General features: G+C 47.7%; 1 protein-coding gene across 1 annotated transcript in view; it reads right to left on the bottom strand.

Annotated features, from left to right (window-relative positions):
• The window catches only part of VCAN (versican), a 100,320-nt gene extending 84,629 nt beyond the window's left edge, over nucleotides 1-15,691 (bottom strand). The window contains 3 exon segments of the mRNA XM_030968247.1: nucleotides 2,143-2,514; nucleotides 7,242-7,317; nucleotides 15,308-15,691. Coding sequence (XP_030824107.1) covers nucleotides 2,143-2,514; nucleotides 7,242-7,311 — 442 coding nt within the window. The 5' untranslated portion in view covers nucleotides 7,312-7,317; nucleotides 15,308-15,691.
• Nucleotides 15,692-16,287: the final 596 nt, after the last annotated feature.

Consider the following 16,287-nt stretch of genomic DNA (forward strand, 5'->3'; position numbering starts at 1 on the left):
AGGCATAAGGAATGCCAGGTACACTCGTTATGAAAAGTAATGCTCAAACCAGGATTTCTTTTGCTTTTGTCATTAGGACCTAACAGTTTATGAAGTTATGCAGACATTAATGGCTACACTGATTTACTGTATTTCCAAATTAAGGCCACACCTTCAAATCCTTTCGTTGAATCAATGCCAACAGACTGTTCACATTAGGTTAGCCAGATTGGAAGAACAATACTGTGTTAAGCTCACCAAAAAAACCCTTTGCCAAAGCCATGATTTCCAGCAGCAGATATTAATGTTTGTTTTGGGATTCATTCACCTGAGTAAATACTGAACTTCCAAAAAACACTGAGCTGCAAAGGGGCGTGCAAGGCAGGGCCCAAAGCAAGGCTCCCATGAGGAGATCCATCCACACAGCTCAGTGCTGTTCTGAGCACAGGCAGAAACCTGGTTCCAGAACGTGCCTGTGCATGGCACAGAGCCCGGGTTAATGCCCTGCCTTTCAGCACAGCCTGTTAGGCCAGGCTCAGTGCCAGCCCGACGGGCTCTGGAGCAGCCTCTGTGCCGTGCTCCACCAGCGGGTTCCGAGGGGAGAAACACCCACACATCACACTTTGGCCACTCACTCTTTGGTTTTGCTGAAACCCATGGAGCACACCACGGAGAGGCTGGTACAGGCCCTGGGGTGCTGTGACACCAGCCAAGGGTGCCCAGGTGGCCACGAGGCCGATGGCCCCTGGGCTATGCCAGCTATAGGGCAGTGACTGTTCCTGTGCTGGGCTCTGCGGAGGGAGCACCTCAGATCCCAGGGGCAGCTCTGGGCCACTCACAACAAGAAACTGAGCGGCTGGAGTGTGGCCAGAGAAGGGTGTGGAGCCCAGGAGAGGCTGGGGGAGCTGGGAAGGGGCTCAGCCTGGAGCAAAGGAGGCTCAGGGGGCCCTTGTGGCTCTGCACAGCTCCTGCCAGGAGGGCACAGCCGGGGGGTCGGGCTGTGCTCCAGGGAACAGGGACAGGAGCAGAGGGAACGGCCTCAGGCTGGGCCAGGGCAGCTCAGGGTGGACACCAGGAAATTATGAACTTCACTGAAAGGGTGGTCAGACACTGAAATACAGTTCCCAGGGAAGTGGGGGTGTCATCATCCCTAAGAGTTCCAAAAATGCTTGAATGTGGCATTTGGGGACCTGGGTTAGTAGTGACCATGGCACTGCTGGGTTAAAGCTTGGACTTGATAATCTTAGATGTCTTCTCCAACATCAGCCATGCTGAAAATCCTGTCTCTTCTGTCTCTCAACACATAAACTTCTCCCTCTCAGAATTTTGGACACTATTTCCTGATAGAGGTGGCAAGCAAACTGTTATCACTGCCTGCTCCCACATTTAGCAAACACCCCTCTACTGCTTTTCTTGCAGCTTCTCACAGATGAGTTTTCCTTCTGCCCATCCAAAATTTATTACTGGACAAAAAGGAGCACTTCTTTCATGCTCAATATTCCTTTCCCAGAAAGAGTGGCTCCCACTTCCGGTGGCATAATTTGGGACATCAAGACAGACCAACCACAGCTTCAGTGGCTTCTTTACATCCTAAATTTTCATCCTTTCCATCACAAGTTGCTTCTTTTAACCCTACTCCAAGGGCTGTGGTATTTGCTGGGTCCCCAGGATAAGGAAGAATTGAGAATCTGACTCCATGTTCTTAGAAGGCTAATTTATTATATTAAAGAATGCTATACTAAAACTGTGCTAAAAAATAGAGAAAGGATACAGACAGAAGGCTACAAAGAATGATCATGAAAACTCATGATTGCTGCCAGAGTCCCGACACAGCTGGCTGTGATTGGTCATTAAGTCAAAACAATTCACATGAAACCAATCAAACAACCACCTGATGGATAAACAATCTCCAGCCACATTCCAAAGCAGCCAAACAGGGAGAAGCAATCAGATAATTATTGTTTTCATTTTTCTCTGAGGCTTCTCAGCTTCCCAGGAGAAGAAATCCTGGCGAAGGGATTTTTCAGAAAATATAACAGTCGCAAAGGGCGAATCGCTAAAGACACTGCTGTAAATCCTCCCTAGTTTTGTGTTAACCACCAAGTTTCACTGCTTTTAACTGGAATCACTGCTGTCCAGAAATGAAACAGACAAAATCCTTACCCTCAACAGCCAGAGAGACGATGCCCTGCGTGTCCTCCACTCCGTACATGACGTCGCAGCGATAGACCCCGGCGTCGCTGGCGCGCAGCTTGGAGAAGGTCAGCGAGGCATCCCCGCTCTCCTCGGAGTGGCTGGGGACAGACACCCTGTCCTTGTAGCTCTGGCCTATCTTGATGTTGCCATTTTGGGCCACCAGGACCGTGGTTTCCTTGGCGTCCTTCCCGCTTTTGTCCAGTTCCACCTTGGACCATTTGATCCGGAGGTACTCGGCGGCGTAGCTGGAGGAGATGGTGGGTGTGGTTGAAAAGAAGCATGGCAGGACTGAAGTTCCAGAGAGAGATCCCTTGACCAGGGTTTTTTTTTCTGCTTTAACTAGAAAAGGGAAGAGATCGAAGAGAGAGAAAGGAAAAATCACATTAGTGTAACAGCAAAATCAGAAACAGATGTATTTCATTGTTAATTAATGATTCACTAATGCAAAGCTTGAAATCTGTGAATTTTAGCTGATTTGTAACAAGACTGGGGAGTATAAGCTGAAAAAGAGTTTGTATAATTCTTGGTACATCTCAGGCTGATGATGGAGCAGGTTTCTCTCTGGGAAAATTTCATTCTGACTTATTTTCTCTATTTTTATGGTCACCAAGTAATTAACCTTTGGGAACTGGTCTGAAATTTTAGGTGACAGATGAACTGTAAGAACTATTTCTTCAATTCACAGGAGGAAGACTACTCTGAGTGAAAAGTCATGAGTTACCTCACTGGCCAAAACCCTGAATGCAGGGGAGCTGCTGCAGCTTATACCTTGTCTCTCTCCTCAGAAGGAAACACAGCCCATGGCTTTGCACCCCTGTCACCCCTGACTCCACTGTTCTCTTAGGGGTTAATTCTTTTTACTGCACACGTGCTGAAACAAAAGCCTTTCCAGTGAGAGTCTCCCAAATAGTCACTCTTTCAAAGTTGTTTCCTTGTAGCCTCCAGGCCTTTAACGCATCGAAGAAATGAAATAGTTCAGGATGTAAAAGCAAAGGAAGAAGTAAAGCACGCAGAAAGTCCCTGCTTGGCTCAGACTTGACATGATCAGGACTTCTATCACTTTTTATGTCATCTCCAGCTGCAAACATTTCACAGTGAAATGCTTCCATCTGACAATATCCTGAGGGGGAAGTTGACTACTGTTCATCCAAGCTGCACCCCGTGACTGAAGAGAGGGTTTCTGATGGATTTGCCTTTTTTATGTGATGTTATTTCATCACACATCATGGCTTAATGAAGATTAAAAGCTGATGCTCAACAGGAACTGTTTTATCTCTTTCACAGTCCTTCTAACATTTTTGAAGGGTAGAACATGGTCATCATTATTTTGAAGGAAGCTGGGATTTAGAAAGTTTAGAAATATGATAACTTAATAATAGCCATCGACAGAGTGATACATGAAATAGAAGACACCAGAACATTAAAATTATCTGTTTACCTCTGATAAAAAGTATAATCTGTCCATAAAGAGTAGAAGGTTGGAGGGTGGGATGGAAGGGTGGGCAGAGGGAGAGAATTAAAAAATAGGAGCAAAAAGGGAAGAGAAAAAAGAAGAAGAGGAAGAAAAAGAAAAAAAAAAGAAGAAGAAAAAATGAAGAAAGAAAACAGAAAAAAGAAATAGGAAAAAAAAGGAAAATAGAAGAAAAAAGAAAAGTTGCTCATTCACCTGGTTATTTTTAACAGAGACAGATGATTTTCCACAGGACAAAGTCTCAATGGTATTATCTAAACAGGTTCAATACAAGAGTCATCAGGTTAATGCCCAAGCATTTTAATAATAAAGTACTAGCTAGAAAAAGAGAAAAATGGGTTGACAGGGAAGACTCAGAATTCTGAATTAACTTCTAGGGTCCTTTTCATGCATGACTACCAAACTAGAATTCCTTGGGCACACAATTCAGATAGAGTCAAGATGATGGTATCAAAGCTGATGAAACCAGAGATCTTTATATCACCTTTATTTTGTTGAAACTTCACAGAGCTACAGTGGTTGGAGATAAAGAAATAGAATGAATTCTCAGTTCTTTCAGTTGTGATGGAATTACTGCCAAATTGCACAGGTGGGAGATTAAAATCAGTCTCAAAATATTTAGAATTTATTATGATCTCTTGTCATCTATACACCTTACAGGAACTTTCTTCTTAATTGAAGAATGACTAAATTATAATTATACTGACTGACAGAACTTTAATAAACTTTGTAAGAACACTGTTTATGACTATGAGTGATCTGGAATATCAGCGCTGAACCCTGAGGAAATTTCCTCCCCCTAAAATTCGTGTTTTCACATCAGCCAGCTGGAAGATGTGGCAATCAACACTTTCAATCCTGATATGAAAACTAGATCCAGCCTCCTAAACTGTGCTACTCCCCAGAACAGAAGATTCTGTGGAGCTGCAGTTCTGCCCAGCTTTAGAAAGAATTATACAACACTTTATAAAAAACTATTTGTTGTGGCAAGGTGAGGGAAGGAGGAGAAGGAGGAAGAGGAAAAAGAGGATGATGAGAAGGAGGAGGAAGTTTTTCCCTACAGAAAAAGAAAATATTTGGCTGACATAGTATCTGAAATACAAGATTAAGTGATGTTCATGCACAGTTCCAAAAAAGCTTGATTTCTTGAAGCACTCCAAATTAGTTAGTCTAGCAGAATTTACTGACCAATGCAGAAGCTATCAGCATCTCATATTAATCCATATAACCCTTTTTTTACTCCCTTTAGCATTTTTGCTAAGCTTATATTCCGTGTCAGCCCCTATCAATGGGATGTCATAGACCAATGACACGTAGCTGGATGTCTTCTTTTTTAAGTGGAAAGAAAGGAATTATTGCTTGAAAACAAAGTCTCTTTCTTCAAAATGTGTATACTTGTTCTGTGGTAAATGTTACAAAGTTCTTAATGTAAGAGTCTAGATAAATTTTTAAAAGGACAGAATTATGCCCTTCTGTATGACATTAACCACAATGACCAGGCCAGTAGGTCTGCAGTGGACAAGGAGTCTGAAGAAAAGAGTAAAACCTTCCCTGCATGGTGTGACACTGCTTAGAGGAGTGAATTTGCCTCATCATTGAGTTTAGCTGAACAGAATGTTGCTACTGACTATGCAGAAAAATCCCACATGCTTAAAGAATAAAATATTCTATTTATTTTTAGCTGAATTTATGAGGGAAAAAAATAGAAAAATGTTGCATCTCATTTTTGAGTTCAACAACAACCTGCTGGGACATATGGTATATTGCCCTGTCTAGCAGCAGAAATAGGAAGGATCACTAAAATCATGTGTTTTGTCAATCCAGCTAGCACTGAACCTAGGAGAAGCTATTTCATTAACCACCAGTCTTTTAGTGATGATAATAATGAATTAAAATGAGTGAAACTTGTGGGAAACACTGAAAGGTAATGGACTGAGACCCAGCAATAACCTGAGTCCTTTACTAGGTGGCTTGTGGTTTGAGCAAGCAGAATAAGAGAAGGACACACAGAATGATGAAGAATTAATTTTATAGTCTGCAAGACACTCACAAGGAGCCAGGCAAATGTAAATCTCAGCTGCAGAACTCAACACCACAAATGGCCACCCAAAACAGGTAGGAAAAAACTCCAGTGTTGGTTGTAACCACAAGGTCCAGCTTGCAAACCACAATAGTGATAAGCTGGGAACCGGTGCTTCACAAAAGATTTAAAGGCTTCAATTTTAAATCCAAACTAAGGACTCAATAACAAAAGGTTGAAATGTAGGGTGTCAATCTTTCAGAATGATGAGATAAATTTTATTTTTAGAGTATTTTTAAACAAAAGTAGTACTTATAAAGATTCTATGCAGTCTTCTAACATTCATTCTCAAAAATATCACTGCACCAACTGGCTTTTCTACAAAAGATAAGGGCATGAGTTGATCCCACAGATTCTTTGGGATCATGAATTAGATCAATTCATGAAAAAGGAAGTTTTTTCATCCTTGTCCTTCTCACCATGGCCATAGTTAGAAAATGGTTAAGACTCTGTAGGCCAAAAGAATGGCCCCTGACTTAAAAAGCAAACCTCACAAAGTTCAAAGTGTGTTCTAGGAACATCAGGGTCTTTCTGAATTTCTTCAAAAAAATTTGGACAAATAAGGATGGGTCACAACCTGATCTACATTCCAAAGAATGGGATGTTCATAAAAATCTCTCAAGTACCAAAACTTCCACTCTGAAGATAAATGAGCCATTTATGATGTAATAAAATGTGGAGTAAGTGAGAGGACATGTAAAGATGCCATCCCACATTCTACAACTCCAAGGATCCATGCATTCCTCCCCACATAAGAGTGCTGCCCTCTCAACCCCTGTATCCCTGAATTCTGCATTTGTTCAAGGCAGTGAGGCAGGTCTGTGGTCTGATCCAGACCTTTCCTCCTTACAGTCAATCTAAATCTATTATCCTCTTTTTTAATTGTTTCCACTAATGAACCAATCCTTTTCTTTATCATTCTGGACTACCTAAACATGTTACTAGCAACAGTGTTCCAGCTAGGTGGAAAAAAAAGTAGTAAATTTGATTTTCCCAAAGGCTGAAATCAGTTTGAGGAGTGCCTGGAAAGAAAGGGGAAAGAAAATAAAAAAAAATCTTGCTTTGAGACTTGGGAAAGATGCTTTCCCAGTTTTGTGAGTCTGTAGCAGCTGTTGAGATATTTTCCATACTGAAGGCCTGACCCAAACTTTCAAATAACCAGGGCAACCACACATGGATACATACTTCAGTCTTGGCAGGTAATTACCAAGAGAGGCAGTAAGGGCTCCTTCCTTTCCACCCAAACCTGCAGCTGCTCTAACACCTCCTTGCTAAAGACCCCAGCAGCCAAGGGACCTGCCCCAGCTTAGCTCATGGCAGCCCAAGCACAACAGAAATAAATCATTAATGCCTTGAGGAGGACACAGAAACAAAATTAGTGACATGGTGCAGCATGGCAGGGACAAAGACAGACAATTTCCTGAGTTTGGGCTGTTTCCTCAGTCCCGTGAAATGCCCTACCAATTAGACCACTAAATCAATTTTAATGAAATGTTCTATGTACAGAAGACTTACCTTTAGGTAGCATATATGTTATAACTAACGTAGAGTACATCCATAAGATACTTTTTATACTTAACAACATCTTGACCTAGAAATGAAGAACAAAGGAGTAAGTGGTTAGTATTGCACTGTATCCTTAGCACATGTTGTAACTCAGCACATCAGTATTTGTCACTGGTATCAAGAAACAGCCTTCCTGCTTCCAGGGCATTTCATTTAGCTATTTATGGTGGAGATTTGTCATAATGACCACATGCCTCCATGGAATAGAGATTTGTAATGGGTGTTCAGGTTGTTGAGTCCTGAGTGATGCTCTGACATGTCAGTTCCCTTTGGGTTTCCCACTCACTTTCCTTCACAGGCTCCACCTTCCAACAGCTGGAAAGCTCTTCACATGTAGCACATGTACACAATAATAAATTGCATGTTCACAACATTATTTCTCAGTTTTTTTTTCATTCATAGCTACACATGTTGAACCTGTAAATATCCCCAAAATTACAAAAGCACTGCAAGACACACAAACATCAATGACTACAAAGGGTTTATAAATAGCCTCTCATCCATACAGTTACATGTATGTGCCATGAACATCCCAACATAATAAATTACTTTCAGCAGCAGTTTGTCAAAACGCCGACAAATTTTTATCACTACCTTGATTTTCCTGATATTGCTGCTAAATCTGCCACCTGAGCTCTTCACTAGGACAAGTAACCAAGCTGACAGTTTTTTTCCTGTTGAAGAGAGCTTGCAGCTGAACTGCCTTAAGGATCAGTGAAGGAGAGATTTAATAGATATGTACTCGTCTGTGTTGTAACTATGGAACATGAACTGCACACATGTACAACTTGAAACTTCTACTTTTAAAAACTCCACAGGGTGCTCTGAACATGACAGCAAAGACACACGGAGAGGCAGCTTCAGAAAACTCCTGGTGACGTGTTCAACCTCAGGACAATTCTCTCCACAGCTCAGAGCTGCAGCCCAAACTCCACAGGAGTCTGTGTGAACTGGCACACGTCCTGTAACGTCTGAGCAGCACGGCAAAGACGCAAAACATCTCCAACCAAGCCTTTCCAGTGAGGCAAGTTAAAAATTCCCACCCAACAGGGCTGAAAACCCCAGAGCCTTTCATTCTCTGTACGTGGATGGCCAGAGCCAGCTGATTGCACAGGGAAACATGTGCTACAACCTATTCCCTGGGCGTGGAGAGAGAAATGCAGCTGCTTTCCACAGAGCAGGCTGCACGCTGCCAAGGACGCCCCATGTCTGCTGCAGCCATTCAGGACAGCTGAGTGCAGAGTGTGATATCACTTATTTTGCAACGTGAACTTCATGGAATTTGCACTTTTCACAACTGAGTCCCAAACTAGAACCGGGACTTCATTCAGTTTAAGCCCTACATGCCATAAAACTTCTTATGAAGACCCTAACACCTTCCCCCAAAATCACTCAGACAGACTTTTATCTCTTCCTACATTTACACAAGCCAAGCTGCATGTGAAGAAAACAAAAGTGACTATTTATTAGCTAACTTTAAAATTCTATACTGTGCCCTGGTGCAAACTCCCTGTAGAAAGCTGTTATGAGTGAGGAGGTTGCACAAGATCAGAGCTGCAGACATCCAAGTCCTCTGAATGCAATGGATCAGCTCTGAAATACAGAGTCACATGCTTGCTTAGATAAACACTTAAATGATCCTCATTATTACACAACAATTAAAAGAAAATGTGATGTCAGTTTGAGCCTACAGATGTACAGAAGGACCTTCAAGCAACCCTTGTATCCCAAAAAGGCGGAAGCCTCAAGCACCAAAACCACTGCAGTGAAGCTCCTCTGGTAACACAAGAGCTCTGATGAGAGCATGGAAAGAATACTGACTGGAAGAATTCTCCACCTTCCAAGGTGCTGAGTGAAGGACCGGCCAGACAAAGTTCTGGCACCTGTGGGAGCTGAGTGGCTCCAGACCCTCTGAGATGTTCTGCCTGCCCACATGTGTTCCCATGCGTCACACACTGGCTGCATCCACAGCGAAGCCAAGGTCCAGAACAGAATGTTTACAAGCTCAGCTCTCCATGTTTACCCATGAGTGTTATCTCCCTCCTTCCCCTGAAGGCAACCTTGCCTTTTGGGACCAGAACCAAGGGAATCAAAGAAACCTGACAAGAAAAAGAACAAAGTATTTTCTTTCTCCCAACAATGGGGGCAATGTTGCACCTAAGCAGGGCTGGTTGCATTTTGCACCTGGCCCACTTCCCTGGCTCTGGCCTGGTGTACCTGGGTGCCTGGCACGTGTCAGTGGAAGCCTGTTGCCCTTGGAAGTTCATTGCAATTGCTGTCATAACACAACTGCTTCCATGTTTGGTAAGAACACAAACCCTGCTGCTACGCTTCCAGTCACCAAACACAACACACACACCCATGGGGACAGATGAAAACAGAAAGGCAACTGTGGAAGGGCAATTTTTAACATATCCATGGGAAGAGAAGAGAATATTCCTGGATGTGATGGCTCCTAGCCTTTTACTGAGCAGGGCAGGAATTACACCTGCTGCACCAAGGGCTTGGATAGCTCCAAAAAATTGCACTGTTTGAGCACAAAGCTCAACATGAGACTCTTGCCAAAAATCCCTACCTGGCTCTTGGAAAACCACCTCCTGACTTTTTATAAATCTTCTTTACCCTGAAATGCTCACTCCAGCACTGAAAACCCCAGGGAGGATGGTCTGATTTTCAGCCCTAAGGGTCAGGAGTGTGACTCCCACACAACCCTCCACACCTGAGGGCTGGTTTTCATGCCCCAGGCCTTGGTGGGTTCCCATAAACACTCCTGGGTTGCCCAGTGCTGCTCCACTCCAGCTGCCAGAATTAAACATGGAATCACCCCTGCCACCCTCTCCAAACATGCAGACCTTGCTCAGCCCCACAGGGCAGCCTGGCTCAGGAGGAGACAGAGCTCTGCACAGCTGGTGCCAAAAATCCTCCTCAGGACCCACAGGTGAGGCAGAGGTTACTGCTTTACACCTCACCCCAATTTCCACCCACATTTCCAGGCTCTTGGAGGTGATTGCTCCAGCCTCCTGCCCTTCTGCTGGCAGAGGCTGCAGAGGACTGAGCTCTCTTGGAGCCCCCAGAGCTAAATCCCTGCTCTAAAACAGGTTTGTGTTTCCCATTCCTGCACCCTACAGCTCACAGAATTCTGCTGTCTGGCTGCTGTACTGCCCTTAAGTCCACTGCAATTAGCCAAAACCCACCTAACTATACCTTTTTCCACAGGATTTTTTTTTCCCCCTTGGTGTCACTACACCCATAGTAAAAGAAATCCATAACACAGTGAGCAAATCTTGCCAACCCAAGCTGCAAGACTTGAGTAAGTGTTTAATTTCCACCTTCTGCTAAAAAAGTACCTCACTTGACGTGACCAAACTTGGGTTGCCTGCTGGCTGGTTTCCAAGTGGGCTGATCCATTTCATTAGGAGCTACTAAAGGCAGATGGATCTACAGCAGGAATTGGCATTACATTTCTAAATGGGACGCAGCCCTGAGTGCAGCATCTTTAAATCAACAGATGCAAAACTCCTGGACAAACTTCACATCTTTAAAAATTAGCAGCAGGGGCTCTCTCTGTGGGGAAAGAGAGAACTCTCCTATTTTTTGCAGGCGCTGCTACCTTCCCTTTCTACAGCAAAAACTCATAGGAGCAGTAAGTTCTGACCAAATTCCAGCTTGTGTTTAGTTTGCAGCGTAAGCTTGATCTCACACCAATGCTATTTTAATTTAACCAGATGAGAGAACATCATGTCTCTCTTTCTGTTTAAAACTCTAGGTTCAGAAAGCAAATTGTCCTGGTGTGGAAGAGACTAAAGCTTACAATCCAAAAATACTCCTGGTTTCTCTGAAGCTGAGACAATGAGGAATTTGCCATATTCGACATTTTCACAGAGGTAACAATGTCTCTGAAACCTGCAGCTTCTCAGGTCACACTGAGATTGGTTCTGCACATGCTCCACAGCTGCATTGTGAAATCTGGATATGTTCCTTAAACACGTAAAAAGCAGCCTCTGCCCATCTGACCTTCATAGTGAAAGTCAGAATGACATAAAAGATTAAAAGAGAAAGAAAAAAAAAAAAAAAAGGAGGGTGGGACCCAATAGAACCCCGCACTAGAGAAGAGAGAAGGCTGCTCATTCTAATGGGTAAAATAGTAAATTAGAGTTTCCAGTGGAACCCCAAAAAGGTACAAATGACCAATCCCAGTTATAGCACATCCCCTGGTACCTTCCAAGCTCTGAAAGCCTCACAGGTACCATCCCTCCTCAAAGGCACACATTCCACACTTTCCTTTACTTCTGCAATCTTTTGATCCTGGTACTGTTAATTGCTGCCATGTATCCACCTCATCATCAGCGCTGCCTAATTAACTTTGCCAGCCTCACCAGCTCTCTGCCGTGTGATTAATTAGCCCACTGTGCCAACACATGGCACATCAGCCTGCATCCAATTCACCAGTGGCCCCTGCTTGGCCTGTTACCCCTTGGAAATGCCCTCCCAAAGGCTTGGAGAATGTCCTTGGGGTGCCTGCATCACCCCAAATCATCTTCCTCATCACCTCCAGCAGCTGTGGGGGAAAACTCCTCCAGGCTGAGTCCTTTTGGTGCTGCCTGCAGGCTGGAGCACAGACAGGAGCAGTGACCAGAGCACAGCGTGTTCTGGCTGCAGCAGCAGGACATCCCTCACAGCCCCATGCTTGTGTGCCAGGAGCAGCTCCAGGCTCTGGGACAGCCACACAGAGACACAGTAGAAAACTGCCAGAGGCAGCACGTGGAGGAGCAGCAAGCACACCCTGCTCCTTCTGCATCACCCCAGCTCCACCTTGTCGCTCCTGCCTTCCAGAAACACTGACTATCACAAGCTGGACACACAGGGATCAGCAAGTCCAGCTCCTAGCCCTGCACAGGACACTCTGACAATCCTACCCCGTGCCTGAGAGCATTACCCAGACACACTGACCTCTGTCAGGCTTGGTTCCAGAAGAGCTGAGGGCCACCTCTCTCCAGCACCTGCACTGGTGGAAACAATGTGAAGGTGTCACTCCCAGCGCCCTGCACTGCCACTGCAGGGTTAGGCACCAGGATCCTGCTGTGGGCTCCAGCAGGGGTTCCTCAACTCTCTTGGGGCTCACCCAGTGCCGCTGCTGGGCACAAGGGTGGCTGTGGGTGCCCTCAGCTTGCTCTGCCATCCCCACAGCCCTGGCGCCACCTCAGGCCTCAAAAGCCCAGGCATTGAGGGGCTGCCTGGAGTCAGAAAGGTGCCAGTCTCATCCTGCTATCCAGCACTGCCTGCTCCATCGCCACAGAATCACAGAATGGTTTGGGCTGGAAAGGGCTTTAAATGTCACCCAATGCCACCACTGCCATGGCAGGGACACCTTCCACTGTGCCAGGCTGCTCCCAGCCCCAGTGTCCAGCCTGGCCTTGGGCACTGCCAGGGATGCAGGGGCAGCCCCAGCTGCTCTGGGCACCCTGTGCCAGGGCCTGCCCAGCCTGCCAGGGAACAATTCCTCATTGCCAAGATCCCAGCCAGCCCTGCCCTCTGGCACTGGCAGCCATTCCCTGGCTGCTGTCCCTGCAGCCCTTGGCAATTGTCTGTGTCCATCTTTGCTGCAGCCCCTTGAGGCCCCGCAAGGCCACCCTGAGCTCAGGCCAAAGCTTCTCCTGCCCAGGTGAGCAATGGCAGCTGTGGCAGCCTTTGCTGCCAGCAGAGCTGCTCCATCCCTGTGCCCATGCTGGAGCCTCCTCTGTACCCAATTCTTGCGCATAATACTTGATGGGGACTGCGAGGAACAGCGGAGACAGCGGCTTTTACCGAGGGGGTGTTGCGAATTTTAAATTACTTTATTACGGCGGTGATTTGTGGGGGGTTGGCCTTTTTTTCCCCTCACGGTGCCGGGCCCGGAGCCCTCTGGCGGGAAACCGGCGGCCGCGGGAGCTGCCGTGCCGCCGCTCGCCGCCCGGGGGCGCCGCGGGGCCGCCGCGCCCGCCCCGTTCCTCGACAGCGGCCGCGCCCCCGGGCCGGCCCCGGGCCCACGACCCCAAAGCGGGCCCGAACCCGCGGACACATCACAGAACCGAACCCGCCGCCCCAAAACCGGCACTCAGCCGGTGACCCCCGGCGGACACGGGACACGGAGAGCCCCGCAAAGCCCAGCCCTGCCACAGCCTCCCCCCGCCCCGGCAGAGCGGGGCCGCGCCCGCCCCGTCCCGGGCTCGCCCCGCCGAGCCTCGCTTGCTCCGTGTGGGGACGGAAACTTCCCCTTTAGCTCAGAGAGAAAGGCCAGGAAAAAAAGGAGAAAAGGGTTAAATAAAAAAGGCACGGAAATCAAGGCAATCACTGAACCCACCCAACGGTTACACTCTCCCATCCCGGGATGGGTTTTGGTTTGGTTTGGGTTTTTTGGTTTGTTTTCTTTTTTTTGCAGCGCGTTTCGACGCTCACGCCTCAATTAACAAAAAAAAAAGAGGGGAAAGAGAAGGGGAGGGGAAGGTGGAGGGAGGAGGAGAAAAGGGGGGAAAGGGGAAGGAAAGGGGGAAAAGGGAGGGAAAGGGAAAAAAGGGGAAAGGAGGAAAAGGGAGGGACAGGGCAAGACGGGGAAAAGGGAGGCAAAAACGGGTAGGGAAAAGAAAGAAGGAGGAGGAGGAAACAAAAAGAAGGGGAAAGAGGAAAAGAGGATAAAGAAAAAAGGGGAAAGGAAGGAGGGGGAAAGGGGAGGAAAGAGGGGAAAAGGGGAGGAAAGAAAAGAAGGAGAAAAGAAAGAAAAGGAGGAAGGAAGAGAATGGGGGAAAGGGAGAAAAACCGAGGGACGCGGATGATAAGAAGGGGAAAAGAAAAAAAAGGAAAAAAAAAAGAGAGGGAAAAAAAAAAAGCCATGGGGGCTTAATCCCGAGAGCCGGTGCAGGGAGGGAGGGAGGGAGGGAGAGGGGGTGGCCGGGAGGACGTGACCAGGGGGACAATGAGGGACAATGAGGGGCGGCCCCCGCCCGCTGCCCGCTGCCCCTTTGTGTGGGGACGGGGCCGGGGCCCGGCGGAGGCTGCCCGCGGTCCCACACACACACACAGAGCCGCTCCTTCCCGCCGTCGGAACTCCCCGCTTGCCCTCCACCGTGCTCTCACTTCTTTTCCTTTGTAACACAAAGGCGAAATGCCTGGCAGCGGAGGGGGGAAGGCGAAGCCCGTGCCCCAGAAAGTGGACGTGGGTGTAAGAGGGGGCGTTTTGCTCCACTGACCTTGCGATCCTCCTCCTCCTCCTCCTCCTCTTCACCCACTGCCCGCCTTTCCGCAGAGAAAATGTGGTTCGGGGCACGCTGCTTGCCGGCTGCTCTGGAGAGATGCTGAGCACCTCAGAGCCTCTCTGCCCTGCGAGCAGCTTTCCAGGAACATCAGGGGAAGGGATTGGAGGGGAAAAAAAAAAAAGGGGATGTGGGGAGCACACAGGAGTGGAGGACACAGAGCACACGCTTTTCCCAGCGCTGCAAAACTGGTGGCCGGGGGGAAAGGTCCGTGCTCGTCGCTCCTGCCACACGGGCGCTTTGTGTACTAAACACCCGTAAGGAACAGCTTCCTCCCGTCTCCCTCCGGAGCCCCGTCGCACGCCAAGGTGCGGCTCTACCTTCGCAGCCATCCAAAGCCACCAGCACCGAACACTCTTGTCAGGGCTCCCACCCCAAAGTCTTCTATTCCCTAGTTTTCTTTGTTCTCCTCTTTGCACCGTTTTTTTTTTTCCTTCTCTTTTTTGTATTTATTTTCTTTTTTTTTTTTCTGGTGGGTTCCCGAGCATCCCTCCTTCTCCTCTTCCCCCGCGTGTCGTTGAACTTATCCCAGGTTGTTTAAATTCACCAATCATCGCTATTCCCTCCCCGCTTAAGATCTGCAGTTCAAACTCTTTGTTGGTGCAAGCAGTAAAACAATTGTTTTAAATCTTAGACTAGGTGTTTGCTGGCAGTCATGTTATAGGAAAAAAGGAGGGGGAATAAAAAAAATCACTACAAACCACCCCGCAATAAAAGAGTTATAGTTACCTTAAAAGGTAGCGTATTGCAGAGATAGCAAAAAATCACAACGTGGTGGCTGGGCTAGTCCAGAGATCCCAGTGGCCGCATGAAAGAGTAAATTCCCTCGTTAGTGCTGGAAGGAGCCGGTGGTTCCGGGCTCTCCCCTTGTGCCGGAGCTCGGTGTCCCCTCCTTCGCTCGCTTCCCGCCGGCGAGCACCTGACTCCGAGCGGCGGAGCCGGGACCGAGCAGTGGGCAAAGGGAGCGAGCCTGCAAGTTCAAATGCGAGCCTCAGCCACCCATCATTATTATATCGTTGTACCGTCAGCGCTGCAGAGGAGGGGCGCTGGCTCGGGGAGAGGAGGGTTCACAAGCTCTGCGAGAGCCTCCTTGCAATTTCCAAAGCTCCCGCAGCTGCTGGGCGCAGGAGAGCCCTCAGCGCCTGCCTCCAACGAGCGGGGCCCCCCCGCCCCCGGCCCGGCCCGGCCCGGCCGCCCCCTCGGGGCTCCCTCCGGCCCCCAGACCCGGAGCGGGGACCCGCAGCCCGGTGCGGCGGGACGGGTCCGTCCGAGCTCGCCCGGAGCCCTCCGGAGAGGGGCAGGCGGGTGCGAGAGGCGCATTGTTCCCCAATTAGACAATTAACCGGGAAGAGAATGGAGAGACCTCCTCCACCCTGGCTCCCGAAGCCGGTTGAAATGGGGAAAGTGACTGGGACCGAAATGCCTTTTTCCCCTTTGCCTCTCCAGTCTCAGCGGAGGTTGCAATGAAAGAATAAATCGGTGCTGGTTCCAAACTTCCCCTGCCGATGCCAATTCACAGGCAGCCTCACATCGGCAGCTGCCCGAGCCAAGCTTCTCCACCCATGCATCTCCAGCCACTTTCTTTTTCCTTTTTTTCCCTGTTTTTTTTTTTTTTTTTTTTTTTTTTTTTTAGATTAGACTCTGCCTTTGCTGTCCAAGCCTCTCAGAGATGAAGTCATAAGTGGAACTCTAAACCACCCTTTTACAAG

The sequence above is a fragment of the Camarhynchus parvulus genome, chromosome Z (genome assembly GCF_901933205.1).
Source record: "Camarhynchus parvulus chromosome Z, STF_HiC, whole genome shotgun sequence".
NCBI classification, from domain to species: Eukaryota; Metazoa; Chordata; class Aves; order Passeriformes; family Thraupidae; genus Camarhynchus; species Camarhynchus parvulus.